A 27,751-nucleotide genomic window follows, 5' to 3' on the forward strand; every position below is an offset into this window, starting at 1 on the left:
CATATATGAATTCATGCCATTTCATGAGGTTTTAGGCTATATTTGTTGCATATTATGAAAGAATGAATATCTCATGATTTTGAGCATAGCTTTGATAAGTTTGGTTGATTAATGATAGGTGAAGAAAGCTTGGAGAAAGGTTGAAGCAAAGAGGAATAGCTAGAAGTGAAGAATGGAATAAGTGAAATTGAACCTGGAGGCATGAAGTTAGCCCCAACGTTAGCCCCCTAACTTGGAGGCTAACGTTGGGCATGAAGAATACTCCTTAGGCTCCCCACGTTTGAGCCAACGTTAGCCCCCTAACTTGGAGGCTAACGTTGGCAAGAGAAGTTCTCCCCTGGGCACCAACGTTTGCGCCAACGTTAGCCCCCTAACTTGGAGGCTAACGTTGGCACATGAATCACAAAGGGGGAAGGGCCAACGTTTGCGCCAACGTTAGCCCCCTAACTTGGAGGCTAACGTTGGCACATGAAGACACAAGGGAGGGGCACCAACGTTTGCGCCAACGTTAGCCCCCTAACTTGGAGGCTAACGTTGGCGCCACACACCACAAGGCATACAAGGGGTATACTTCCAACAAGAATAACTTGAGCTACAGAGCTCCAAATGAGGTGATTCAAGAAGCATTGGAAAGTAGGAATCAAGAGCTTTCCAAGCATATATGGCACTGCATGGTGGACACTAAAATTGAGGGAGAAAACTGCCCCGCAATGTGCATAAATGAACATGGTGGCAACATGCAGTGAGGCCACTTGACCTCTGCACCTTTGATGGAGTATAACTCGAGCTGTAGAGCTCCAATTGATGTGCTCTCAACGGCATTGGAAAGTAGACATCCAGGGCTTTCCAACAATATATAATAGTATGCGGTGGACAATACGTTTGAGCCTCCAGAACTGGCGTTTTCGCCAACGTTTGAGGGCTAACGTTACCTCAAACGCTGCACACCAAAGCCAGCGACCATGCCCTCTTCAAATGATCATAACTTGAGTTGTAGATGTCCAATTGAAGTGATTCCAAGTGGGTTAGAAAGCTGACATTCAGAGCTTTCCAACCATATATGATAGTCTATATTGGGCATAAAATTGGCAACATGACAAGAGGACAAAGTTGGCGCCATAAATGTGCATAAGGGGTGCCAACGTTAGGGTCAAAGTTAGACTCCTAACGTTGGCACCAACGTCCATACCAGAAGGATTTGGCTTGCTGCTATGAAAAGTTGGGGCCAAAGTTAGACCCCTAACTTTGGCTCAAACTTTAGGTCCAACTTTGGCTAACCTCAAACCCGGTTCAATTGGTTCACTTTGGTTCTTCTTCAAACTCCAAGAGCAATCAACCAAGGCCTTTATCAACCCAATTCCATCAAGAGCAAGGGCCCAAATGATCATCACTCAAAGGCACAAGAAATAGATAAAATAGGAATTTCATTTAATTGTAATTTGTTTTTAATTTCATTTTCATTTCCATTTTGTAAAGCCTATATAAGGCATCATTTTCATATTTGTGAGGGGGCTGGCTCCACTAGGGAGCATTAGGATTTGAGAGCTCTCTCTTAGTTTTCAATTTCGTTTTGAATCTTGGGTTGAGAATTGAAGAAATTCTGTTTCAATCTCACCTTGAGAATTTTCTTGTTTACTTTCTCTGCACAATTGAATTTCCATTCCTGTTTATTACTTCACCTTCTCTTGGCTTCTGCAATTTACTTTTCTTTAATTTCTCTTGCAATTGTTCTTATTGGATCTAGGAAGGCATTGAGATCTAGACTTGGTTATCTAGTCTCTTGGGTCCTGAGATCTTAATTCCAATTTTACATTCTCTGATTATTGCTTTTCATGTTTATTTACATTTCTGTTTTGGTTCCGAATCAATCAAATCCATCTTTTACTTCTCTGCTTGTTGCAATTTAACTTTTCCTTGTTTAATTTCTACAAATCTAATTCCCAATTCCCTTTACATTTAATGCAATTTACATTTCTTGCAATTTAAGTTTCTGCAATTTACTTTTCTTGCACTTTAAGTTTCTGCACATTTATTTTCTGCAACTTTAAATTCTCTGCATTTTACATTCTGCTCTCAAAATTTCACCCAACCACTCAATGTTAGCTTAACTAAACTAATCACCCACTAAAATTGCTTGATCCATCAATCCCTGTGGGATCGACCTCACTCCCGTGAGTTTTTATTACTTGATGCGACCCGGTGCACTTGCCGGTTAGATTTGTGGTGTTTTGGGAGAGATTCGTTTCTCACCAAAATACTCATCAAGTTTTTGGAGGCGTTCAACTTTCAATGACACTCCGTCCAGAGTGTTCTATTTTGATTGTTAAACAAATCTGTCTCTGTTCAGACTGCTGCATATGATCATGACACTAAAATAACTGAAAGAAAAAGAACATAAATAAAAGAAAATAGAAATAAATAATTAATTAAGGTTGGGTTGCCTCCCAACAAGTACTTCTTTAACGTCATTAGCTTGATGGTTAGCTCCTTACGGAGGTGAGTATGGGCTCAGATTTTTGCCCCTTACAGTGAAATTTCTTCCTGTCTTCTCATGAATGAGCTCCACATGCTCTAAAGACAGGATACGACTCACTGTATGTGGTAAGACTGGTTTCTTGGTGAAGACAACTCTCATGCCAAGTGAGAGACCTTCAGTTGGGACTTTTTTGTCCCTTCAACCTTTAAGTACTTTCTTCCTAGTTCCTTTGTGCTTAGAGCTTGTAGATGGCTGCCCAACACCAAATATAGAATTGATGTTTGGGGGCTCAATAAGGCTCTGCATAGAAAGAGAGGGTTGGAACACTAGGTATTGTATAGTTATCTCTCTTTTAGAGGGAGAATTAGGATGAAGCATCTTGAACAAGATGTGATCCTCCCCTAGTTGTAGAGTCAGTTCTCCCTTGGCCACATTAATGATAGCATTGGTAGTGGCTAGAAAAGGTCTTCCAAGGATGATAGAGTCATCCTCATCCTCTCTAATATCCAAGACTATGAAGTTTGTAGGGATGTAGTAGTTTTCAATTTTTACCAAGACATCCTCTGCTAAGCCATATGGCTTCTTCATTGTCTTGTCTGCCATCTCTAGTGAGATATTTATAGCTTTCACTTGAAAGATTTCCAGCTTCTCCATTACAGAGAGTGGCATGAGATTGATGCTTGACCCTAGGTCACGCAGAGCCTTTTTAAAGGTCATGGTGCCTATGGTGCAAGGAATTAGGAAGTGTCCAGGATCTGGAAGCTTCTAAGGTAGCTTCTGCTGAACCAAAGCATGGAGTTCTTTGGAAAGAAGTGGAGGTTCCTCCTCCAAAGGCTTTGTACCAAATAACTTAGCATTCAGCTTCATAAGAGCTCCTAGGTACCGAGCAATTTGCTCTTCCCTGGAGTCTTCATCCTCATCAGAGGATGAGTATTCATCAGAACTCATGCACTGTAGAAGTGCATGCAAAGGAACGTCTCTGGTCTTTATATGAGTCTTGGATTCCTTTAGTTCTATGATAGGGGTTTCTTAAGTGGAAATTGAGCACTCAGAAGGTGTGCTTTTACTGGCATTCAACGCTAGCTCTGTTAGCTTTTTGGGCATTGAACGCCCTTGCTGGGCACTCTTACTGGCGTTAAACGCCAGTCCCCTTGTCATTTTGGGCGTTGAACGCCCAGTAGGGGTATCCTTGCTGGCTTTCAACGCCAGCTTCCCTGGGTGTGTGGGCGTTGAACGCCCAGTGAGGAACTCCTCACTGGCGTTCAGTGCCAGCTTCTCTGGCTGGTTGGGCGTTGAATGCCCAGTGAGGGGTTCCTTACTGACGTTCAGCGCCAGAATGCCTGCATGTTTGGGTGTTGAACACCCAGTCAGTGCTTCCTGGCTAGCGTTCAATGTCAGCTCTGCTGCCAGGATGGGCGTTGAATGCCTAGTGAGGGGTTCCTCACTGGCGTTCAGCGCCCATCCTGGCAGTAGAGCTGGCGTTGAACACCCAGTGAAACCTTCTTCACTGGCGTTCAATGCCTTCCCAATTTCTCCAGATTCGGCCTCTACCTCCATGGTTATGGCCTTGCACTCTTCTCTTGGATTCACCTCAGTGTTACTAGGAAGAGTTTCATGAGGAGTCTCAGGGATCCTCTTGCTCAGTTGACCAATTTGTACCTCCAAGTTTCTAATAGAGGACCTTGTTTCATTCATGAAACTATGAGTGGTGTTAAATAGGCTGGAAATTAAAGTGACTAAGTCAGAGAGACTCTGCTTAGAGGTTTCCATATTTCCTTGAGAAGATGGGAATGGTGGTCTGTTATTGAACCTATTCTAGTTCCTTCCACCTTGATTGTTCTTGAAACCTTGATTGTATCTTTCCCAAGCTTCATAGAGGGATTCAGCTTTTCTTTATCTGAAGGCTTGAACTTCCACTCTAATTTTGTTCATCCTTTGAGGGGGGAAAGAATTTAGCCAGAAAAGCGTTAACCAGCTTTTCTCAAGAGTCTAAGCTCTCTTTTAGTTGAGAATCCAACCATATCTTAGCTCTGTCTCTTACAACAAAGGAAAAGAGCATAACCTTGTAGACTTCAGGATTTACTCCATTAGTCTTTACAGTATCACAGATCTGCAAAAATTCAGCTAAGAACTGATGTGGATCTTCTATTGGAAGCCCATGGAACTTACAATTCTGTTGCAGAAGAGAGACTAACTGAGGCTTAAGCTCAAAATTATTAGCTCTAATGGCAGGTACAGAGATGCTTCGTCTGCCATAAAAGTCAGAGGTAGGCATGGTGAAGTCACCAAGAACCTTTCTGGCATCACCTTCAGGTTCGGCCATGTCTCCTATTTCTTGTTCAAAATTTTCTGAAAGGTTTCTTCCGGAGTGTTGTGCTCTAGCTTGTTGTAAGATTTTCTTCAAAGTCCTTTCAGGTTCAGGATCCAGATCAAAACGGGGTTCTTTATCCCTGTCCCTAGTCATAAATAAGAAAAGAAGAAAAGAAAGAAAGGAAGCTTCTATGTCTGATTTGAGTATAGAAGGCTCCCAGTGACATGTAAAGAAAGAAGAGGAAGATAGAAAAGTGAAGATGGAGGATGGGAGAGAAGAAAAATTCGAATAATATAAATAGAGATGAGAAGAATTAGAAATAGAAGAGATAAATAAGAATTAAAATATTTTTATTTTTATTTTATTTATTAGTTAATTTCGAAAACTAAGGTTAATAATTTAAAAAGAATTAAAAATTAGTTAGTGAATTTTCGAAAATAGAAGAGAGAGAAGAGGAAGGAATTTTTGAAATTAAGAGAGAGAAGAGTTAGTTAGGAAGTTTTGAAAAAGAAGAGAGAAAAGATAGGTAATTAATTAGAAAAGATTTGAATTTAAAATAAGATAAGAGATAAGATAAGAAAAGATTTGAATTTAAAAATTTGAAATTAAAAAGATAAGAAAAGAAATTAAAAAGATTTAATAAAGATTTCATTTTAAAATTTGAGATTAGAAAAGATAAGATAAGAAACAAAAAAGATTTGAAAAAGATTTTAAAAAGATAAGATTTTCAAATTTGATTTTGAAAAAGATTTGATTATAAAGTTTGAATTTTAAAATTTTAAAATTTTAAATTTTGAAAATTGAAATTTGAATTTTTGAAATTTGATTAAAGATAAGATTTTGAAAAAGATAAGATTTTTTATTTTGAAAAGATTTGATTTTTGAAAATTGAAAACTAAGATAAGATAAGATAAAAATTTTGAAATTAAAATCTGAATTTTTATGATGTAATTTTCGAAAATTAAGTTAAAATAAAAATAGAAAAGATATTTTTTTATTTTTGAATTGAACGAGGAAAGAGAAAAACAAGTAAAAGACACAAAATTTAAAATTTTTAGATCTAATTCCCCAAGTTTTGGAAAATTTGAAGGAAAAACATAACGGGACACCAAACTTAAAAATTTTAAGATCAAAATAAAAAAACACAAGAACACTTTGAAGATTAAAAAGAACACTAAGAACAAGACTCAAGAAATTCAAAGAACACAAGAACATGCAAAAGACACCAAACTTAAAATTTTTGAAAAACTAAACATAAATTTTCGAAAAATTAAAAGAAAAACAACAAGAAGACATCAAACTTAGAAATTTGACACAAGATTTAACCAAAGAAACTATTTTGAACAATTTTTAGAAAGAAAGACTCAAAGAGAATGAAAATTTAACCAAGAACAAAAATAAAAAGGCTCAAACCAAAAACAAAGATCAAACAAAGAAAGTTAAGGATTCTTGAAAATAAAATTTTTTGACAAAGGTTTTTAAAAAAGTTTTAAAATTTTTGGAAAAGAAAACAGAAAACAGGTAAGACTCAAACCAAGAACAAAGATTAAACAAAGAAAAGAAAAAAATTTTGAAAAAAAGTTTTTTTTTCGAAAATTAAAAAGAAGAAAATAAAAATAAAAGACTTAAACAAAATAAAATAAAATTCCTGATCTAGGGAGCAAGATAATCCGACAGTTTGTCCAAACTCGAACAATCTCCGGGAACGGCGCCAAAAACTTGGTGCACGAATCCCTACACCTTCGTACAGTTGTACCAGCAAGTGCACTTGGCCGTCCAAGTAATACCTGAGCAAGTCAGGGTCGATCCCACGAGGATTGTGGTTTGAAGCAAGCTATGGTTCCCTTGCAGGTCTTAGTCAGGTGAATCAGAAGCGTTATTTGTAATTTGTATTTGTGAGATCTAAACTAAGTTGACATGTAAATAAAATAAAAGACTCTGTAACTTAAATGGAATCAGTAATATGCATATGGTTAAGGATTGGAGTTGCTTTGTCTTTCTAAATTAACTCTGGTATTACTATCTTCTTTGCTTGTGAGTGATTTCTTCTATGGCAGGCTGTATGTGATCAACGCCATGGGTCGTGGTCGTCAATCTCCTCTGCTCCAGATCAAATGCCATTGGCCGTGGTCATCCAATCTGACGGAGGGTGAAGCTTTAGCAGTTCATTCTCCTGGCGATCCTACTCAAAATGCCACAGACAAGGTCAAATCTTCCAGATCAGAGAATGCTGCTTCTTTGGGTTCTAGCCTCTACTACAGAGACCCTAATCTCTCCGAAAATTGGCTGAACTGGTGTCTCGAGAGATGTATAATCAAGCTGGCGGTTCGCGTTTCTTGTTACGTATTCACACGAACCCAATTAGACACGGGTGGTTGCCAGGCACGCGGTCCTAGTATGATGAACAAAGCTAATTGTCACTGATCATCCTATTCACCATGTTGAAGAACAAGTATACCTCCTAGAAATAAATCAAACACGGATCGAAGAGAAACAATAATACTTTTATTAATTCATAGGACTCAGCAGGGCTCCTCCCCTCAACATAGGAGGTTTAGAAACTTATACTGAAAGGAAAATACAATGTAAAATTCGAATATGGTGTAAAGTCTAGATGAAAACGTGTGAATAACATAAATCTAATCCCTTAAATACTAAACAAATGACTAGTAAAGGTAAAACAATCTTTTAGTGCTAAAATCCACTTTTGGGGCCTACTTGGTGAGTGTTTGGGCTGAGCTTTGATGAGATCCACGTGTTATGAGGTCTCTAGGGTGTTGAACGCTATCTAGAGGTCCTCTTTGGGTGTTTGGACGCTGGTCTCTGCTTTGTGGGCGCTGGATGCCTGGAAGGGGGCAGGAGGCTGGCGTTGGATGCCAGTTTTGGGCCTTCTAATCTAAAGCAGAGTATGGAATATTATACATTGATGGAAATCTTTGAAAGTTAGCTTTTCATAGCCGTTGAGAACGCTTCATTTGGACTTCTCTAGCTCTAGAAAAGCCCTTCCGGGTGCAAGGAGGTCAGATCCGGACAGCATCTGCAGTGCTTTCTCTGTCTCTGAATCAGACTTTTGCTCCAGCTCTTCAATTTTAGCCAGAAATTATCTAAAATTGTACAAAAACACAGAAACTCATAGTAGAATCGAAAAATCTAAATTTAACACTAAAACCTATAAAAACTTAATAAAAACTAAACAAAACATACTAAAAATTATATGAAAATAATGCCAAAAAGCGTATAAAATATCCGCTCATGAGAAGGCCTTATGTGACCTTGGATCAAGCTTAAACCTTATGCCTCTCTCTGTGATAAAGAAGCTGGGGATCCAAGAGGTTCAGTCGACAAGGATCTCATTAGAGATGGCAAATAAGTCCCTGAAATGGGCATATGGACTCGTGAAGAATGTCCTTGTAAAGGTTGAAGACCTTTAACTCCCTGCAGACTTCGTGATACTTGACATTGGAGAGGACAGGGACAACTCCATCATCCTTGGAAGGCCCTTCCTAGCTACTGCGAAGGCCTTGATTGATATGGAGAAAGGAGAGCTAATTTTGAGGCTATAGGAGGATCATATTCTGTTCAAGATTTCCAAACCTCACTCTCTCTCTGATAATGGAGGTACTACTATGCAACACTTAGTGTTTCAGCCCTCCCTCTCAGTACAAAATCTTACAGAGCCCCCAAACATCAATCCTAAGTTTGGTGTTGGGCATTCATCACTGACCACTAAGGAAGGAGGTACCAAGAAAAAGGTATCCAAAAGCTGGAGAAACAAGAAGATTCCCACTGAAAACTTCTCACCGAGTATGAGAGTTGTCTTCACTAGAAGCCCAATCATTCCACACACTGTAAACCGGATCCTGTCTATGGAACATGTTGAGTGGATTCATGAGAGTACAGGAAGGAAGTTCACCATGAGGGGTGAAGATCTGAGCCCCTGTCAACTTCCATAAAGGAGCTATCCGTCCAGCTAATGACGGTAAAGAAGCGCTTGTTGTGAGGCAACCCAACCATAAGTATCTTATAATATTTTCTTCTTTTCTATTTTCTTCCTGTTACTTTAGTTTGATTTCATATTATTTTATTTTCTGTTGATTTTTCATAATTTTCCTCTTTTCTCACATTTGTGATCATGTGTAGCACTTAGAACAGAAACAGGAACGCTTACTAGAGAAACAGAACACCTGGAGGGTGCCCCTTACTGGCATTCAACGCCAGTCGGGAGAAGAGAGCATGGCCGTTCAACGCCCATAAGGGAGCAGAGAGGATCCTCTGGCGTTCAAATGCCAGTCCTGGGGCTGAACGCCCAGAGGGGAGGGAAGCAGTCCTAGCGTTTAAACGCCAGCAAAGGACCAAGCTTTCTTTGGTTGGGGACAAGCAAACTTTTAAGTTTGGTATTGCAGAGCAAGCTCTAGGTTTATATTATCATCAATGGCACTAAAGGAAGGTGAATTATCTTCATGGAAGATCAGCAGCCACAATAACTGAGGTGGTAAAGTTTCATTATCCCTTCCTTTGTCTTATTTCCTGTTTTCTATTCTAGCTTTTACATGATCACTCTTAGAATTTCGTTGTGTTAGTAGTTTATTTTTGAAATCTTTATGGTTAGAAGATGTCTTATGTATTACCCACTAAGCTTAAAAAGAAAATTTTTTGAAAAAGAAGAAGCAAGACACATAAGGTTTTGAGTATACTATGAGTTGTTCTATTTACTCTGATATGGTGGCCTTATCTTTATTCTCTGAATGAATGAATTAACTGTGCATAATTGATGTTGAAGTTGAGCATATTGACTCTTGAGGAACAGGAATTTAGAAAAGTATTATTGATTCTCTGAAAAATCAACAAGATTGATTCTTGAAGCAAAAGAAACAGCAAAAAAAAATGAAAATAAAAAGAAAATCAAGAGTACAAGGCTTTGAGCATAAATGGTTAGGAGGGTCAAAATTGGCCTAAAAAGCTCAAAAGAGTTGCTATCCCTGACTATATGCTTGTGGTGTGAAGGTGTCAAGAAAATCTTGAGACTGAGCATTTAAAGTCGTGATCCAACGCAATAAAGAGCACGCTTAAGGCTTTGAGCACCACTATTTGGGAATTTAAGCAAAGCTAAATTTGAATCCAAAGGGTTCCCCCAGTTAAGTGCTTGTGGTATTTATGTATCAGGTGGTAATACTTGAAAACAAAACACTTAGGGTCACGGCTAGGCTCAAAAGGTGCAAAGCACCAAAAGAAAAGAAAAGATGTGTTTAAGAATCAAGAAAAATTTAAAGAGGGGAATCAATAATATCATCCGGATTCTAATTCTAAAGGATGCCAATATTTCTGAGCAAAGGAAAATGAGATGCCAAAGCTATTCAGAAATAAAGTATTAATAGCCCCATTCAGTAATTAGACTTGAGCTTTATTGACAACTCTAAAACCTTATGTATTTTTCTCTTCCATTAAGTCCTATATTGTTTTTTGTTGCTTGAGGACAAGCAACAGTTTAAGTTTGGTGTAGTGATGCGTGAGCATCTTATACTCTTTTTCTTAGCATTTTCTAGTTGTTTTTAGTAATATTTTATTAAGTTTTACTATGTTGTAGTGCAAAATTCATCTTTGGATGCTACTTTGAGTTTTTGTATTATTTTTATGATTTTAGGTGAATTTCGGACGAATTTGGCAGAATCTTGTTCAAAGACGAAGAAAGCATAGTAGATGTTGTCAATCCTGACCTCCGTGAATTCCAGCGAGCATATCTTGAGCTATAGAGGTCAAATTGACGCGGTCTCAATGGCATTAGAAAGCTAACTTCCAGAGTTTCCAGCACTATATAATAATTTATACTTATCTTCCAGAATGACTGCCAAAAATGGCGTTAGCTTGGGCGTTTAACACCCAAGAAGGACTGACCTCCCAAGTTGAACGCCTAAAACTGGCATTCAACGCCAACCAGGGAGCAGAAACCAGTGAGCTCACCCCCTCTCCAAGTTGAATGCCCAGAACCTGAGTTAAACACCAGGCGTCAGCCCAAACACTCACCAAGTGGGCCCCAAAGTGGATTTTAGCACTCCTTAGGCTTTTCCTATTTTATTTTTGTAATTCTTAAATTAAATTAACATCTTTTAGGTTAGTATTTTACTATTTAAGGAGAAGATCACTTAGGTTTAAAGACATTCAAATTACTTCAGATCTTCCTTTACTTTTACTTTGTTTTCTCTGTAAAGTATGAGTAACTAAACCTCTTGATTAAGGTTAGGAGCTCTGTTTATTTCTATGGATTAATATTATTACTTTTCTATTTTAATATATATGTTTGATTCCATTCTAAGGTGTGACTCGTTCTTCATATTATTGAAACTGGGTGGAACGAAAGTATGACCCTTTTTCTACATGAGTTCTTCTTGTGATGCTCAACCAAAGATCACTCGAACTGCAGCTTGAGAACACACCTCCTAGACGGCTAATCCACAACTCGTTGGGGACATGGAAACATCTGTTCAGCTGGGATCTGGGGTGATTAGGGCCTGTGTGGTATAAATTAGAATACTGAGCTTCATACTCTTATTCGAAAGGAATTGACATTGTCTGTGGCGTTTTAGTAGTATCAGAGGAGATTAATCACTAAGAGATTAGGGTTAATAATTTACAGTTTGTCATGGAATGAATCATCCATTGTTAAAATATTTAGTAAGAAGTATTAATCTAGAAAGATAAATATCTCCGAGAACTTAACTGCTTCCATATATTATTTCTTCACCAATCTTTAATTGCTTTTCTTTACTTTCTTGTTTTATGCGCCTACAATAACAACTCTCTTTATTTTTCACCTGACTAAGTCCAACAAGATAACTATTACTTTCTCAATCTAACAATCCTCGTGGGATCGACCCTCACTCACCTGAGGTATTACTTGGACGACCTGGTGCACTTGCCGGTAAAGTTGTGCGAGTTCTAATTTCGCGCACCAGAAAGCCATCTCATCTCTCCTTCAAACCCTTTAGGATTATTTTATTTGCGACTTCAACTTGCCCATTGGCTTAGGGATGTTCCACCGACATAAATGCTTGGTTTATACCTAAGCCACTTAGAAATTCTTAAAATTTGGAATCTGCAAATTGAGTCCCATTATCCGTTACTATCACCTCAGAAATCCCAAACCTCATCAAGATGTCTCTCCAAATAAACTTCTGACACTGAGACACTATTATATTCGATAATGGTATAGCTTCAATCTAATTAGTGAAATAATCAATTGCCATTATCAAAAATTGACTTGGCCAGTTCCTTGGGAAAATGGTCCTAACAAGTCTACCCCCATTTGGCAAAAGGTCTTGTCGGAATCACAAAAACAAGCTCTTGAGGTGGGGCTTGATAGACATTGGCATGAACCTGACACTTTAGACATCTTTTTACGTAGTCCATTGTGTCTTTTATGATTGTGGGCCAATAATATTCAGCTCTTATCACCTTTTGTGCCAACGACTTGCCTCCTATATGATGCCCATAACACCCCTCATGTATTTCCTACAACACATAATTTATTTGCTGAGGTTTAGGACATTTAAGTAGAGGTTGTGAGATGCCTTTTTTATATAAATATCCATTGATCATGGTATATTTAGCTGACTCTAGGTGTAACTTCCTAGCTTCCTTAGAATTGCTAGGAAGAACACCATGTTCAAAGTACATGCATATGGGATCTAACAAAGTGATGACATTTTCAACATGTTGCACCGTAATATCAGAAATGCCTACAAATGGCTCCGAAAGTACTTCCTGAATTAGGCTATAGATACCATTTCCCGGTTTAGTACTACCTAACTTTGACAAGATGTCAGCTCGTGTGTTTTGCTCTCGGGACACGTGCTTAATAAAAAATAATTTAGAGTTTGAAATTTCACTTTGTGCCTTCTTGAGATATAATTGCAACAATGGGCCCCAAGCTTGATACTCGCCATTAACTTGGGAGGTTATAATTTGGGAATCACTGAACACTGTAAGCTCCATTACTCTGACTTCATATGCTAACGTCAATCCTGCAATTAAAGCTTTATATTCAGCTTGATTGTTTGAGATTGGAAAATCAAACTTAATGGAGGATTCAATGACCAAATATTCTCCTCTAGTTAGGGTGATTCCTGCAGACCCTGATCTCGTATTCGAAGCCCCATCAACATGGAGCTCCTAGGTTGGGAGTTCGGGAGAGGAGTAGGTTATTTCGGCCAAAAAATCTACCATTTCTTGCGCCTTTATAGCAGAGCATGATTTGTATTGTATATCAAATTGTAATAACTCTATCGACCAGCTCATCATTTGACCTACTAAATCTAACTTTTGTAAAACTTTTTTAATTGGCTGGTCGGTACATACAATTATTAAGTAACTTTGAAAATATTTCCTTAACTGACGTGCTGACATTGAAAGTACAAAAGCAAATTTTTCTAATTTTGAGTATCTTAATTCAGGACCTTAAAGGACCCTACTAATAAAATACACAGGTCGTTGTTGTTTTCTTTCTCCTTCCAACACTAAGACTGAAGCTATAGACTCATCGGTTACCGATAAGTACAAATATAATGGTTTTTCCGAGTTCTAGTTTTGTCATGACAAGAGGAGATGATAACAAAGTTTTTAAAGTGTTTGAAGGCATCCTCACACTCCTTCATCCATTCAAAAGCGACCCCTTTCTTCATTAATTTAAAGAAGGGCTTTGCTTTTTCAGCTGAGGTACCTAAAAACCTCGACAAAGTAGCCAGACAACCTGTAAGCCTTTGCACCTCTTTAAGACTTTGAGGACTTGACATATCCAAAATAACTTGACATTTTTTAAGTTTAGCTTCAATACCTCTTTGAGTTATCATAAACTCGAGAAGCTTTCCTCCCCAAATGCCAAACTCACACTTGGCTAGGTTCAATCTCATCTTATAAAATCAGAGGCAATGGAAGGTTTCTCGCAAATCAGCAATCAAATCAGCATCTATTCTGGTTTTTATCAACATGTCGTTGATGTAAACCTCTAAATTCCTTTCAACCTACTCTTTAAACACTTTAGCCATCAACCTTTGATAGGTGGCCCTTGCATTTTTTAAACCAGAAGGCATTACAGTATAACAGTAAATTCCTTTCAGAGTGATAAAGGTAGTTTTATCTTTATCTAGTTGATGCATCAGAATTTGGTTATAACCATTGTATGCATATGATAAACTTAGTATCCGATAACCAGCTGAAGAGTCAATCATATTGTCAATGTTGGGTAAACAAAAACCGTCTTTAGGATTGGCTTTATTTAAATCGATGTAATCTACACACATTCGTCATTTTTCGTTAGGCATTTTTACTATAACAACATTAGACAACCAAGTCGAATATGTGAGATCTCTAATAAAACCGGCATTTAATAACCTTTGTACTTATCTTTTGACCTCGTTAGCTCAGTCTTGTGATATCTTACGACGTCATTGTGCAACCAGCTTATACGAGGGGTCAATGGCAAGTTGGTAGGACATGAACGTAGGATCAATGGCCGACATATCGGATGGCTCCCATGCGAACCAATCAACATTACTTCTCAAGAAATTTTGGAGTTCCAACTTCAAGGAATAGGGCAAGTCCCTGTTGGTCAATGTGTATTTTTTTCACATCATCCCCAATTTGGAATTTTTCCAAATTTCCATTGGGCTCAGGTCTTGGTTCCTCTTGAATTCAGGAATCCAAATCCACCAAAAATACACTTGTAGACTTCTTCGCTTTATCCCTTAAGGTCAAACCTACATTGTTGCATTTGATAGCTACTATCCGATCTCCACGGATTGTTACGACTCGAGCTTCGGTCGTCAAATACTTCATGATAGAAAACTTGGTTGAAATGAACGCACAAAGACCATTAAGTGTTTTTCGCCCGAGAATGACATTGTAAGCTGTTGAATCTTGCAGAACGACGAACTCTACTCGCACAACTCGAGCTTCTGATCCCTCCCCTATTGTGAAGAAGAGGTCGATATCTCCATCAAGCTTGAATAGTGATTTCCCAAACCTACAACTCCAGGATATTGTGGTTTGAGATGTTGATCTTTAAGGCCTAAAGCATCAAATGCGTTTCTAAACAACAAATTTGAATTTACCCCTGTATCTACTAGGATTCTCTTCAGAATCCCATTTTCTAACTTAGCTGTGATGACCAAAGGCTCATCATCTTCTAATGTGGTATATTGAAAATCCTCAGTGATAAATTGAACAATCGAAAAAATCTGTATTTTCAAGACTTCGGAACTTGCAGTTTTGACATCTTTCTTGACTGCATTTCTGGACTTCACTGTAACATTTTTCTCCATAGCTACCTTTACCACTACTTGTGCAGCGACATCTTTATTCTCATAGTGTTTCTAGGGTTCATGGTTTCTCGGAACGATTTCCAGAAGTTTTTCATCTTAGATGGTTTGTTTCAAAGAGTCCTTCAAATATATACAGTCTTCCATCCTATGACCATAGGATTTATGGTAATCATAATATTGTGATTTAGTCAAGGAAGCCCTTGGCCTTATCTGTCTGGCTTTGAGGAGTATGCCCCTATGCGACACCTACTGATAAACCTCTATTGGTGATATGACTAGAGGTGTATATGTGGAGAACTTGCTTACCCGAGGAACTAGTGGCTTTGGTATTGCTTGTGCCGAGCTCGTGGCCTTATTAGGTGAAGGAGCTGGGTTCTTCCATTTAGTCGACACTACCCTTGTGACATCCTCATCCTTCATATATTCCAAAGCAATTTGATAGATTTTCTTCATAGATTTGACATCTTTAGAAGTGAGATATCTCCCGAAGTCTCCCTCAAGTAACCTAACTATAAGGCAAAGACATACAACTTCGGGAGTTTTCATGTTAACTTTTAAAAGTGCTTTATTGAAACGGTCCAGGTAATCCCGTATGCTTTTCCCAGCCCTCTGTTCTACACCAAGTAATGAGATAGAATGTTTGGCTTAAGTTCGCCTCGTGGTGAAGTGAGCAAGAAATTTGATTTTAATATCATGAAATGAGGAGTAGAACCGGAGACAGAATGTTGAACCATACTATCGCTTGTCCAAATAGTGTAACTGAAAATACTTTACATCTTATGGCATCGCCTCCTCCTTCTAGGTTCATGCGTGCTTCAAAGGCATCAATATGCTCCTGAGGGTTCGACTTGCCTTTGTATTTGAAATCTATTGGTCTGTCAAAGTGTTTAGGCAACCTGACTTGAAGAACATGTGAGGCGAATAGGGTGTGTCCCATGATGATGTGCTCCTAAGAATCTCTATATATCCCAGGACTCGGACTACTTTGTGGAGTTCGTTTCCTTTTTGATTGAGCAGATTGGGAATTAGATCCTCCTCACCTTTCATACTTTTTATAATCCAATGTTTTCCCTCATCGTGGCGAGTGGGAGGGCTGATAATCATCTTTCCCATAGCAATCTCAGGGTCTTTCTGGGATCCTTCTTTCTCGGCTATTTTGTCATCCTCTAGTCGTATGACTCCGAGACTGGGACCGCCAGGATTGCAACCGTTCAGCTACCTTACACTCTAATTCTTGCATTTGATGATGCATCTCCTGCATTGCATGAAAATAATCTGCTGGATCCAATCCAACGAAGTGCCGAGTTCCGGCATCACGATTTTGAGGCTGCTAGAAACCCAGAGGAACTTGATTGAATTTTATGGGAGGGGGATGTTTTGGTTAATTTGATTGAATTTTATGATCAGTCATGGTGTGAAAAGATTCGGGGTCCCCACAGACAGTGCCAATATTTGTACCTTTTGGTCAGATCGACGTGAAGTGTTCCAAAAATTCCGACTTGAATGGTGTCCACACCAGGCCGGAAAGACTTCTTGCAAAGACACTCCAATGTCCGAATTAAAAGTGTTCATAAAAAATAATAATGGGTTTTTTGTTATCTATCTCGAGTTCCCTTATTCTTTGTTTTATATTTTTTTGAATATTTCGTTAGGACATTTATTATCTCGGATGTGCGTTTTATTTTTTACGATTTTATATTTTGCAAAATAATGTTATCTTTTATTATTATATTATTTGTATAATGTTCGAACAGTATAATCGGATTTTTCATTATCCGTTCTTATTCAGCAGTATCAACTTACATCATTTTTGTTTCGACCATAATTAATTTCGCACATGATGTGATAAAAATAAAGTACTAAATAATATTAAATTAGAACATCCATTATTTAGCCTTTAAAATAAAATATTAGTATGCAAACAAGAGAAAAGCGAGACCAATTATATGCTTTTCTTATTAGTGGAAAAGATATCCTATCTTCATTTAGGGAAAAAAAAATATGTGCAACTTACACCGTAAATAGTATTATTATTTATTAATAATGACATCTAATAAACAAAAGCAAATATTTTACAAAACAAGGGAAAAGGTGATTGCAAAAAAAAAACACTAATAATAAAAAAAAGAGAGGAAAAGGTCGTTTAACTTCAAAACTAATGTCAAGTCAAACCCGCGACAGCCACCGAGACCATATTACATATTTAGGCCCTGTCTGACCCTAACTGTGACCAACGTTATGAGAATCTTTTCGTGTTAATAAACACTATAATTACGTGATTTATTAATATCATAATATCAATATGAAAACATAATTTATCATAGAAAAAGTCTAGGGAGCCAGTAATTTTGTTAAATTTTGGCCAGCATGTAACCAGCAAAAATAAGTGAGCCATTGGATAAAATCTCACACCATTAAAATCATCATTGATAACTATTTGATTGCTACAAATCACAAAAGTTATTGCCCCCTAACATTCTTCTTTATCATAATAATATATAGATACACACGACGAAAATCTTCTTTCTTCACACTTCTCATTTAAAATTTTCTAATTATGATTAAAGAAACTATAATTAACCAAGAGAAATCTGAATTGTTGATTTGAGTTTTTTTTCCCTCCAAAGAGGTGTTTATTATAGCAGTAGTTACTATAATCTCTTATGTAAAAAAATTACGAATATAAAAATAACAGTTAAAATATTAATAAGTATTATATTAAAACAATTTAGTCAAATTATTTTTTTTTAATAATTAATCTATCATAAATTTAAATTTTAATTAAAAATTTATTGTTGACTAATAAATTATTATATATATAAAATAAAATTTATATTCTCAAAACACTTATTTAAATAGATGAGTAAGGTTTTTACTCGAGGAGCCAAATTGGTTTTTACACACGTCACTATAGTGTTTACCAATTAATTAACATCATTTGTTAATTAAAGAAAAGAAAACCCTCTTAATTAAGATGAGATATTGGGGGGACATAATAATAATATAATATAAGATATGGATTTTGATTATGATTTTGATATTGATGATGACATGAGAAGGGACAAGTGGAGGTGGATGGATTTGCAAAGATCTCTGAGATTTGGATCCTCCGAATCTGTCACCTTTATTCCTTTTTATTAATTCAACCAAGATCAGCCCCACAAATCTCTCTTTCCCATTTAGTATTCACTAATCTATGCGCGTCTCTTTCTCTCTCCATTCTTTCTCCATACTTAAACACCACACCATCTTCATTTCTTCTCCTTCTTGTGTCCCTTCAACACATTTTCTCTCTTCTCATCAAAATCTCTCTTGGGTTTCTGATTTTATTTATTGACTATGGCTGGTGGTGAAGTTTTGAGGCAGAATTTACCTGAGAAGCTTGAGGAATCTCCTTCTGGTGCAAATGAGCTTCATGTTTTAGCTGTTGATGATAGTCTTGTGGATAGAAAGGTCATTGAACGTTTGCTCAAGATATCTTCTTGCAAAGGTAATTCATCAAGCAAGTCTTTGTTGTTTGTTGCATCTGGATTACTGGTTCATTCAATGGTTTTTCTGATTCTGAAGCTTTTGTTTATGGCAGTGACAGTGGTGGAGAGTGGAACTAGAGCTCTTCAGTATTTGGGGTTGGATGGGGATAAGAAAAGCTCCATTGGATTTGATGTAAGCAAAGAAGAACTAACAAACTTTTTTGTTTTCATTTCTTGGGATTCTGTGGTTCTTATTATATGTTTGTTTGTTTTGATTTGTTGATGGCGGCAGAGTGTGAAGGTTAATTTGATAATGACTGATTATTCGATGCCGGGGATGACTGGTTATGATCTTCTCAAGAAAATCAAGGTGTGTAATTTGTTCTTAAGAGATTGAATGCTATGTGCACAAAACTATCATCATCATACAATCATATGTTTATGTAAATTTGTGTTCAATTTCAGCAGGAATCGTCTGTTTTTAGAGAAATTCCAGTGGTGATCATGTCATCGGAGAATATCTTGACTAGAATTGATAGGTAAGCTCTCAACTAATCATTCTTTCTTTGATTGATTCTAGCATTTGGCATGACATGGGTAACATTTTTTGTTTCTTAGCTTGTGATTCTAAGGTAGAGAAAATCAAGTACCTCTAGAAAAATCTAGGACTAGCTAGCATCATTTTGCATCTGAAACCTGATTTTTTCCAATGGAAAAAAAATAGCATATTTGACGATGATGTTCCCTAGTTCCGAATTCGATTGAATAAAATCCTTGACTCATACATCATACATGGTCTTATAACTTCACGGTAAGAAATTAAGGTGATTTAATAATTAGTGAATTATTAGATAGTTTGACATGTTTGATTGAACTGCTTAACATAATACATATCCACATTTTAACTATCATCTTCATGTGAAGATGGTAGTCACCTTAATAGGTAATCCTATTTGTGTTAAAAAGTCCGAAACTTTAAGACACGTGAGTCTCGCGTCTTCACACTTATATGATCTTCAGTTCATCCAAGAACCTTATAAAATGTTCTAATTAACAGATGCTTGGAGGAAGGAGCAGAGGACTTTCTATTAAAGCCGGTGAAGTTATCCGATGTAAGACGCTTAAAAGATTTCATCATGAGAGGTGAAGTGAAGGAAGGAGAGAAAAGATGCTGCAAAAGATCGCGATCCGAAGATTGCAGCCCATCGTCAATGACTCATCCCTGCGATTCATCGCTATTGTCATCGTTGTCTTCGTCTTCAGTACTTTCACCATTGTCACCATCTACCTTGTCCTCCAAGAAATCCAGATTGTGATAAAATATAAAGTAGCATCCTAAATGTATGCACAAAATTTTTTGCTACACCAATGTTCAAATAGAACCTTTGTCGTGTATCTTGTATTTGTTCTCTCCCCTGTACTATTGCTTATAGTATGTACATGGATTAAGAATGAAAAAAGAAAAAAAAAAAGAAAATTGAGTAAAATCAGAATCACTGATTCTTTTGCCCCAATTTCTGGTTGCTGATATTGCCCTTTGTAATTGTATAGTATCAAAGATTTGAACATTGGGCCATGGTTTTCTACTTAGTTTTTGTTTTTACAATCCCGATAGCTAACCAGTACGGAGTGCAGTCTATAATGCATGAACATAAGACACAATACCACACAGGTTATGTGAACACACGATTTTTAAATTTTTATAAGACATAGAGACTATATATATATATATATATATATAAAAGATATTTTTTAGATAAATTATAATGATATTTTGATATTTTATTGATATTGAAATATAAATTAATTTTTTAATTATATTTAGTGTCTTTATTTAATTATATAAAGTATTTAAAATATTTTTTGTTTTAATAATTAATAATATATATTATTTCTAAACTCATTTTAAGAATATATGTTAAAAATAATGCACACATAATGATATTTAGACGTATCTGAACATGTCCAGAAAAAAATTTATCTTTTATTGAGACACAGTTGAACACAAAAACACATGTATCAAATGAATATCAATCAATATCGTATCCAAAATATATTTAACACCATACAATAACTCAAGTGTCCATAACTATAAGGTGCAGCCAACTAGCACTTTTTTTTTTTGAATTTTTTTCTAAGGAAACGTTAATTCACGAGAAACATTCAAATCCTAATAAAAAATATCTAAAATCTAAAAAAAATCTAAAACCAAATAATAATAAACAATCAAAATCATTATAAAACTATTTTAAAATTTTTAAAATTCCTAAAAATTTCAAAATTCATTTTAAAAATTTCAAAATTCATTTTAAAAATTTCAAAATCATTTTAAAAAATCATAATAAAAAGAAATATTCGAAACGTAACAAAATAAAATATTCAAAACATATCTGTTCCGGGGGTTACCTGAAACCGGATGATGATTGGCCTTGTTTGTGAGGTCCAAATGTTCAAGGATGGTGGTCTCCGACTTGTCCTACGTCAGGGAGCCGCCGTTCGAGTTGTGTGTGAGAAAGTGGGGGGTGGTACCTGCAAGACACTCCAATGCCTAAGTCAGCAGGGGGTTAAGCAGGTTTAAGTGTATTAGAACTTAAGTATACATGATGGGTGTTAGTGTATTTATAAGTGATGAAGCAATAACTACCGTTGGAGTAGTTCCACTATTGGTGGTGGATAACCGTCCCCTTTTTCTAGGGGTTGTTGAGATCTCTCTTTTAGAAGTAGGTGAAAGATAGTAGGGATTAGTTATAATTCCTTCAGGGGGAGTTATCACATTGTAGCATTCTGTCCGACCTCTTGGGAGATCGGTTACTCGGTAGCTGTCTTCTGGGCTTTCTCTACTTTGGGCTTGGCTTATGTTTTGGGCCAGGGTATGAATAGTGCTCCTACTCGAGTCCGATCTCTTCATTTTGAGTTGGATTCGAGTATTGTTTGAAGTTGGAAATAGGTCGGTATCTTCTTCACAAGTCGGAAAACCACGTGATTTTGGATTTGAACACCAACATGATTTCAGGCTGCCAACCATCGCGTCTGTTAGCTTTTTGTATTAACATGTGGGGAGAAGTTACATTGGTAACGGTGCACCTTTTAAATGAGTGGGATTTTTTACACTTTTTCCCCTGGTGTTTTATAAATACTTTGACTATTTCTCTCTTTCTTCTTTTTCGTCCTTCCCTGTAAACTTTCTTTCTCTCGTGCTTTCTTCTTTACCCAACCCCTTCGCTTTTCAGCTCTTGGTGCTCTCTCGGTCTCTGTCAAGAATCCTCTTTCCTTTGTTCGTTTTCAAGAAAAAGGTTAGTTGGTTACTACTCAAACTTTCTTTTTTTCGTGCCTCTGTTGTTTTTTGTTTTGACCAACTAAGTGCTTGTTGAGAGATTTTATGTAGTTTTTGTGCGCCTTTATTGTCGTTTTTGTTGTTTTACGTGTTGGGAAGCCTCGAGATTATTGCGTTTTGCTTTTTCTTTCAAAAGGATTATCTTTTGTGGCTGTCGATTTCTTCTTTATTTTGTAAAAGAAAACTTCCCCTGTTTAAAGCTTGTTTGTAACGATTCCTTCTTTGTAACAAACAACAGTGGGTTTCCTTCTGAGCTATTCAAGGTCGAAAAGTTTTTTTCATTTTTGACAAATCCTTCCATGATTTCAAAAATTTCTTCTTCAAGATCCGAGCTGTAGAAGGCCATCAAAAATACAACTATATTGGATAGAGGCAGCCTCTATTGAAATATACAACTTGGTGGATTTGGACGAGGTAGAAGAGGCTGTAGTTGATTTTTTCTGAGAGGCTTAGGGACGGGCTCCAAACCTTGACACAAAAAAGTTCCTTCTCGGAACTCCGAGTTATGTCCGTACCGAACTAGATAGCTATTTATTTTGACTTTGTAGATATTTCCAAGTTTTTCCAACCTGTCTGCTTACATCTTTAAATTTCTTTTTTAGAAAAAATGAAAGGTGGGTCAAAGGCTTATCTTAAAGTCCAAGAGGCCAAGAAGAACACGCGCGCCCGAGCTGCTCAACTGCAGGAGTGCAGGATATCGGCTACTCCTTCTCCCCAAAAGTTGGATCTGGAGACAACATCTTCTGCTTTGGCCAAGTCGGTAAATCCTCTTCCTACCCCTCCTCCTCCTCCTCCTCCTCCTCCTCCTGTTTCCCCTAACCCTCCAGTCCCTCCCTCCTCAAAGCCTATTTCGAAGAAAAGAAAGACATTGGAGTCTGGTGTCTCCAGTATTGGTGACTCTGTTTTCGATGGGGTCAAGTTCTGTAAGAGGCATATCCTTCCTCATTGTTCTATTGCTATGGATGATGCCTCCATCAGAAACCGTCTTCAGGTATTGATCCGAGGAGGGATACGTACTGCAGGGGTTTGTACATCTCTCTTGAGAGAGCTGGAGAAGGTTTATTAGAATGCTACTCAGCATTCTTTGGAGGCTCTTCAAGGCCAGTTGGCCATGTTTCAGGAGGATGAGAAGAGGTTACAGGAGGAGAAGGCCCGACTAGAAGATGAGCTCTCCAAATCTCGTGAGAGGGAGAAGTGGTCTATAACTTCTTGTGCTATGGCTGATGGTTTGAGGCAGAAGGCTGAGCAGAATTACGTCCGTATTTTCTCGAAAAATATAGAGCTGAAAGAGTAGGTGGAGCGTCTTAGGGAGGCATATATGGACCTAGAGGAGTCAGTTGCTGAAGGAACCGATGAGGTGTTCAAGGTGCTAAAGGAGCAAGTCCGACTTATTGCTCCCGACTTGGATTTGTATCCTCTTCATCCTGACAAAGTGGTTCTGGATGGGAGGATTGTGTCTCCTCCTCGTCCTACTATTGATTCTGAGCTGATACGGCTGGGAAGCGCATGGTGGAGTCTCCTCCTCGTGAGGCTGGTTTATCCAAGGGTTTCCTGGCGAGTTCATCCACTCAGCTTGAGGCTGCTCCCACCTCTGCTACGAAAGAGGTTCCTCTGACCCATTCAACTTCTACTGCCGAGCCAACCTCTTCTCTTGCTGTCGATCCAAATCCCCTTATTGGCCCTATTTAAATTTGTTGTTAAGGCCCGGTTTGTGGGACCTTTTTTTATGAACTCTTTTTATGTATATGTTTGATATTTGTGTTGGCTTTCGACTCTTGATCCCTTAAAAAATGATCTTTAATAGCTGCTACTGCTTATCTTTTTGGGTGCTTAGTCCCTTTGGTAGGACTTTTAACAGGGTAGCTGTTTTTGTGAGAAAAGGTTTAGTCATTGCAGGTTCTAGGCTTCGTTTGCATGATGGACATTTTCTCTATCGCTTATGAAGCTTTTGTGGAAGCTTTTACTAAATGACCTTTAAGGACTTTTGTGACTTTTGTTTTCCATTACTTTAGCGCAACGTTCAACTTGCTTTGATGTTGAATCGTTTTCGTAACTTAGGTTATTCTTACGATGCATTTTGTCCTGCTTGGGGCTTTCCGACTTGTGAGTCGCTTGCCATCTTACTCCCGAGCTGTTATGGTCATCTTTTATAACCTGTTTACACGGGCTTGTACCTCATCGCTTCATCTTGCTGACCACCTTGGTCAGGCAATGGATTTTCGCATTTTTTTGAGCTTAAGTCGGTGCGTATCGTAGGAAAGATAATGGAATTTCCTTAAAAGAGAAAGTACTATTATTAATGAAATGTAACTTTACAAAGATGCTTTGGCTACTAAGGAAATAAGATTCTTCACCCCTAGCCCCCGCTTTGATACCTCGTTAAAACTCGCTTCAGGAAAACCCTTCTTGGAAAAAACCCATGAAGTCGGAAAAAAGAGTACATCAGGGAACGGAATACGTACCCTTCTAGCTATAGTATCTCTTCAAATTACAAGCATGCCACAACCTTGGTAACTCGGCTCCATTCAAGTCAGACACCCTGTAGTAACCTTTCCCCAAGACTTAAATTATCTTGAAAGGTCTTTTCCAATTTGCAACAAGCTTCCCTTTTCCTGACTTGTTTGCTCCGATGTCATTTCGTATCAGGACTAAGTCGTTTGTGGCGAAGCTCCTTTGAATGACTTTTTTATTGTACCTTATCACCATCCTTTGCTTTAACGCTACTCGTCTTATTTGGGCTTGCTCTCGGATCTCTGGAAGTAGTTCAAGTTTTTCTTTTTGGGCTTGGATGTTGCCGACCTCATCATAAAATCTCACCGTTGGACTTTGCTCATTGATCTCTATTGGGATCATGGCTTCTACTCCATATGCAAGTTGGAAGGGTGTTTCTCTAGTCATAGAATGAGGTGTTATTCTATAAGCCCATAATACCTGAGAAACTCTTCAGCCCAAGCTCCTTTTGCATCCTGCAGCCTCTTTTTTAGCCCAGCCAATATAACTCTATTGGTAGCTTCAGCTTGCCCATTGGCTTGAGAATGTTCTATTGATGTGAATTAATTCTTGATCTTCATGATGGATACCAGGATTTTGAATGTGGAGTCTGTAAACTGAGTGCCATTGTTTGTAGTGATAGAGTGGGGGGACCCCAAACGGAGTAATTATACTCCTGTAAAGAAATTTCCAAATTCTCTGTTTCGTGATAGTAGCTAGTGGCTCTGCTTCTATCCACTTGGTGAAGTAATCCACTCCCACAATCAGATATCTGACCTGTCCTGGGGCTAGGGAAAAAGGTCCGAGTAAGTCTAATCCCCATTTTGCAAAAGGCCAGGGAGAGGTCACGCTGATAAGCTCTTCGGGGGGAGCGACGTGGAAGTTTGCATGCATCTGACAAGGCTGGCACTTTTTAACAAAGTCGGTGGTGTCCTTTTGTAAGGTCGGCCAGAAGAACCCAGCTCAGATCACTTTTTTAGCTAAAGACCTTGCTCCGAGGTGATTCCCACAAATGCCGTTGTGTACCTCTTCTAGGACCTCTTCTACCTTAGAGGTCGGAACGCACTTTAACAACGGTGTGGATACCCCTCTTTTATAAAGGACGTTTCATACCAAAGTGTAGTTTTGTACTTCCCTTCTAAGTTTTTTGGCTTCCTTCTGTTCCTCGGGAAGGATGTCGAATTTAAGGTATTTTACTAAAAGGGTCATCCATCCGAGGTTTAGGCTAAAATGGGTAGGACGTCCAACTTTCCCTCTGTCTTCATAACTGAGGGCTCCTGGAGAGTTTTCTGTATCAGGCTTCTGTTATTTCCTCTAGACTTGGTACTTGCTAACTTGGAGAGAGCATCGGCTCTGCTATTGAGTTCCCGAATTATATGTCTGACCTCGGTTCCAAGGAATTGTCTAAGATGTTCATGTGTTTTTTCAATTACCTTTTCATATTAGGATCCTTTGTCTGGTATTCTCCATTAATTTGAGAAGTTACTACTTGGGAGTCACTGAAGACTATTACCTTGGTCGCACCGACTTCTTTAGCAAGTTTTAGTCCTGCGATCAGGGCTTCATATTCGGCCTGATTGTTGGAAGCGGGGAACTCAAATTTCAAAGATACTTCTATTTGAGTTCTCTCTTCGTTGACCAATATTATGTCTGCTCTACTTCTGACCTTGTTGGAAAATCTGTCTACATAGAGCTCCCAGGTCGTGGAGGTCTCCATCTGATCGCCTGTGTACTCTGCGACAAAGTCGGTGGTGAGACATTGAGCTTTGATTGCTGTCCGAGTTTCATATTTTAAATCGAACTCAGATAGCTCTATAGCCCATTGAACCATTCTGCCCGCAATATCCATTTTTTGATGGATCTGTTTCATGGGCTGGTTTATTCGGACTTTTATGGTATGAGCCTAGAAGTAAGGTCGGAGCCTTCTGAATGCTACAATTAAAGCATATGCAAACTTTTCAATTTTCTGATACTGTAGATCGGCGTCTTGCAACACTTTGCTGGTGAAGTAGATGGGATGCTGTCCGACCTCATCTTCTCGTATTAAGGCTGACGCTACGGCCTTCTCGGTGACAGCTAAATATAATACGTGTTCCTCTCCAATTTTCGGCCTAGTGAGGATGAGAGGTTGGCTCAAAAATTTCTTGAACTTCTGAAAAGCCTTTTCATAGTTAGAAGTCCATTCAAACTGGCATCATTTCGTAAGCAGTAAAAAAAAGTGGCAAGGATCTCAGGACTGATCTTGCCAAGAATTCGGATAAGACTGCAAGTCGGCTATTCAACTGTTGGGCTTCCTTTAGGCAGGTCAGACTCTTCATTTCTAGGATTCCTCTGTACTTATCGGGGTTAGCTTCAATTCCCCTTTGTATTAGCATAAATCCCAAAAATTTTTTGGCTTCTACTACAAAGGTGCACTTGGTAGGATTTAGCCTCATCCCATGCCTTCTTATGGTATTGAAGACTTGTGAGAGGTCGGTCAAAAGACGGACCTCATCCTTGGTCCTTACTAGTATGTCATCTACGTATACCTCCATTAGGGTTCCAAGGTAAGGTGCAAATACTTTATTCATCAACCTTTGGTATGTAGCCCTTGCATTTTTTAATCCAAATGGCATGATCACGTAGCAATAGTTCGCTCTAGGTGTGATGAAAGATGTCTTCTCCTGGTCCGATTGGTACATTGGGATTTGATTGTATCCCAAGTAGGCATCCATGAATGATAGGTATTAGTATCCTGAGCTGGAATCCACTAGAGCATCGATGTTGGGTAGAGGATATGGGTCTTTTGGACAATCTTTATTGAGGTCGGTATAGTTAACGCACATCCTCCATTTTCCATGTTACTTTTTTACCAACACCACGTTTGCCAGCCACGCTGGGTACTTGATTTCCCTTATGAACCCGGCTTCTAGCAAGGCTTGTACTTGATCTTTGACCACTTGAGCTCGTTCAGGTCCGAGCTTCTGTTTCTTTGTTGGATAGGTCGAGATCCCGGGTGGAATGCTAACTTATGTGTCATAAGCTCGGGATCTATCTTTGGTATGTTGGAGGCTTTACAAGTGAAGAGGTCAGAATTTTCTTGTAGGAGTTTTACGAGTTCTTGCTTTAGATCTGCCTTTATGATGACTCCTATATTGGTGTTCTTTCCGGCTTCCCATCCAATCTGGACCTCCTCTATTTTCCCTCTGGGTTGGGGTCGTAGCTCTTCCCATCCAATCTGGACCTCCTCCATTAAATGACCAATTGCATAAGTTTGGATTTTCACACTAAAAGTAGAAATTGTCCGTTGTAAGTATAGTCCAAACCCAACAATTGATCATCAATCAAATATTAAATTCAAATCAAAACATATAACCG

At 38.1% G+C, this 27,751-nt stretch overlaps 1 protein-coding gene across 2 annotated transcripts; it reads left to right on the top strand.

The window, feature by feature from the left end:
- Positions 1-18,262: 18,262 nt before the first annotated feature.
- On the top strand, positions 18,263-20,084 carry LOC107632966 (two-component response regulator ARR5). Of its 2 annotated transcripts, none has more exons than XM_088501634.1 (5): positions 18,263-18,590; positions 18,684-18,763; positions 18,863-18,940; positions 19,039-19,109; positions 19,628-20,084. In XM_088501634.1, exons 1-5 carry the CDS (start codon positions 18,440-18,442, stop codon positions 19,884-19,886), a joined length of 639 nt encoding a protein of 212 aa, XP_088357760.1. In that variant the 5' UTR covers positions 18,263-18,439; the 3' UTR covers positions 19,887-20,084. The 2 variants fall into 2 exon arrangements, with proteins under 2 accessions (XP_088357760.1, XP_088357759.1); XM_088501633.1 differs by having other exon boundaries at positions 18,294-18,590; positions 19,036-19,109.
- Positions 20,085-27,751: the final 7,667 nt, after the last annotated feature.

The sequence above is a fragment of the Arachis ipaensis genome, chromosome B1 (assembly GCF_059453495.1).
Source record: "Arachis ipaensis isolate K30076 ecotype BB chromosome B1, ASM5945349v1, whole genome shotgun sequence".
NCBI lineage: Eukaryota > Viridiplantae > Streptophyta > Magnoliopsida > Fabales > Fabaceae > Arachis > Arachis ipaensis.

Bases quoted from the DNA above. Each gene is read 5' to 3' on its own strand.
- LOC107632966 (XM_088501633.1), top strand. From the start codon at position 18,440: ATGGCTGGTGGTGAAGTTTTGAGGCAGAATTTACCTGAGAAGCTTGAG. The intron at 18,591-18,683 runs GTAATTCATCAA...TGTTTATGGCAG, and splicing joins CAAGATATCTTCTTGCAAAG to TGACAGTGGTGGAGAGTGGA. The intron at 18,941-19,035 runs GTGTGTAATTTG...GTTCAATTTCAG, and splicing joins ATCTTCTCAAGAAAATCAAG to CAGGAATCGTCTGTTTTTAG.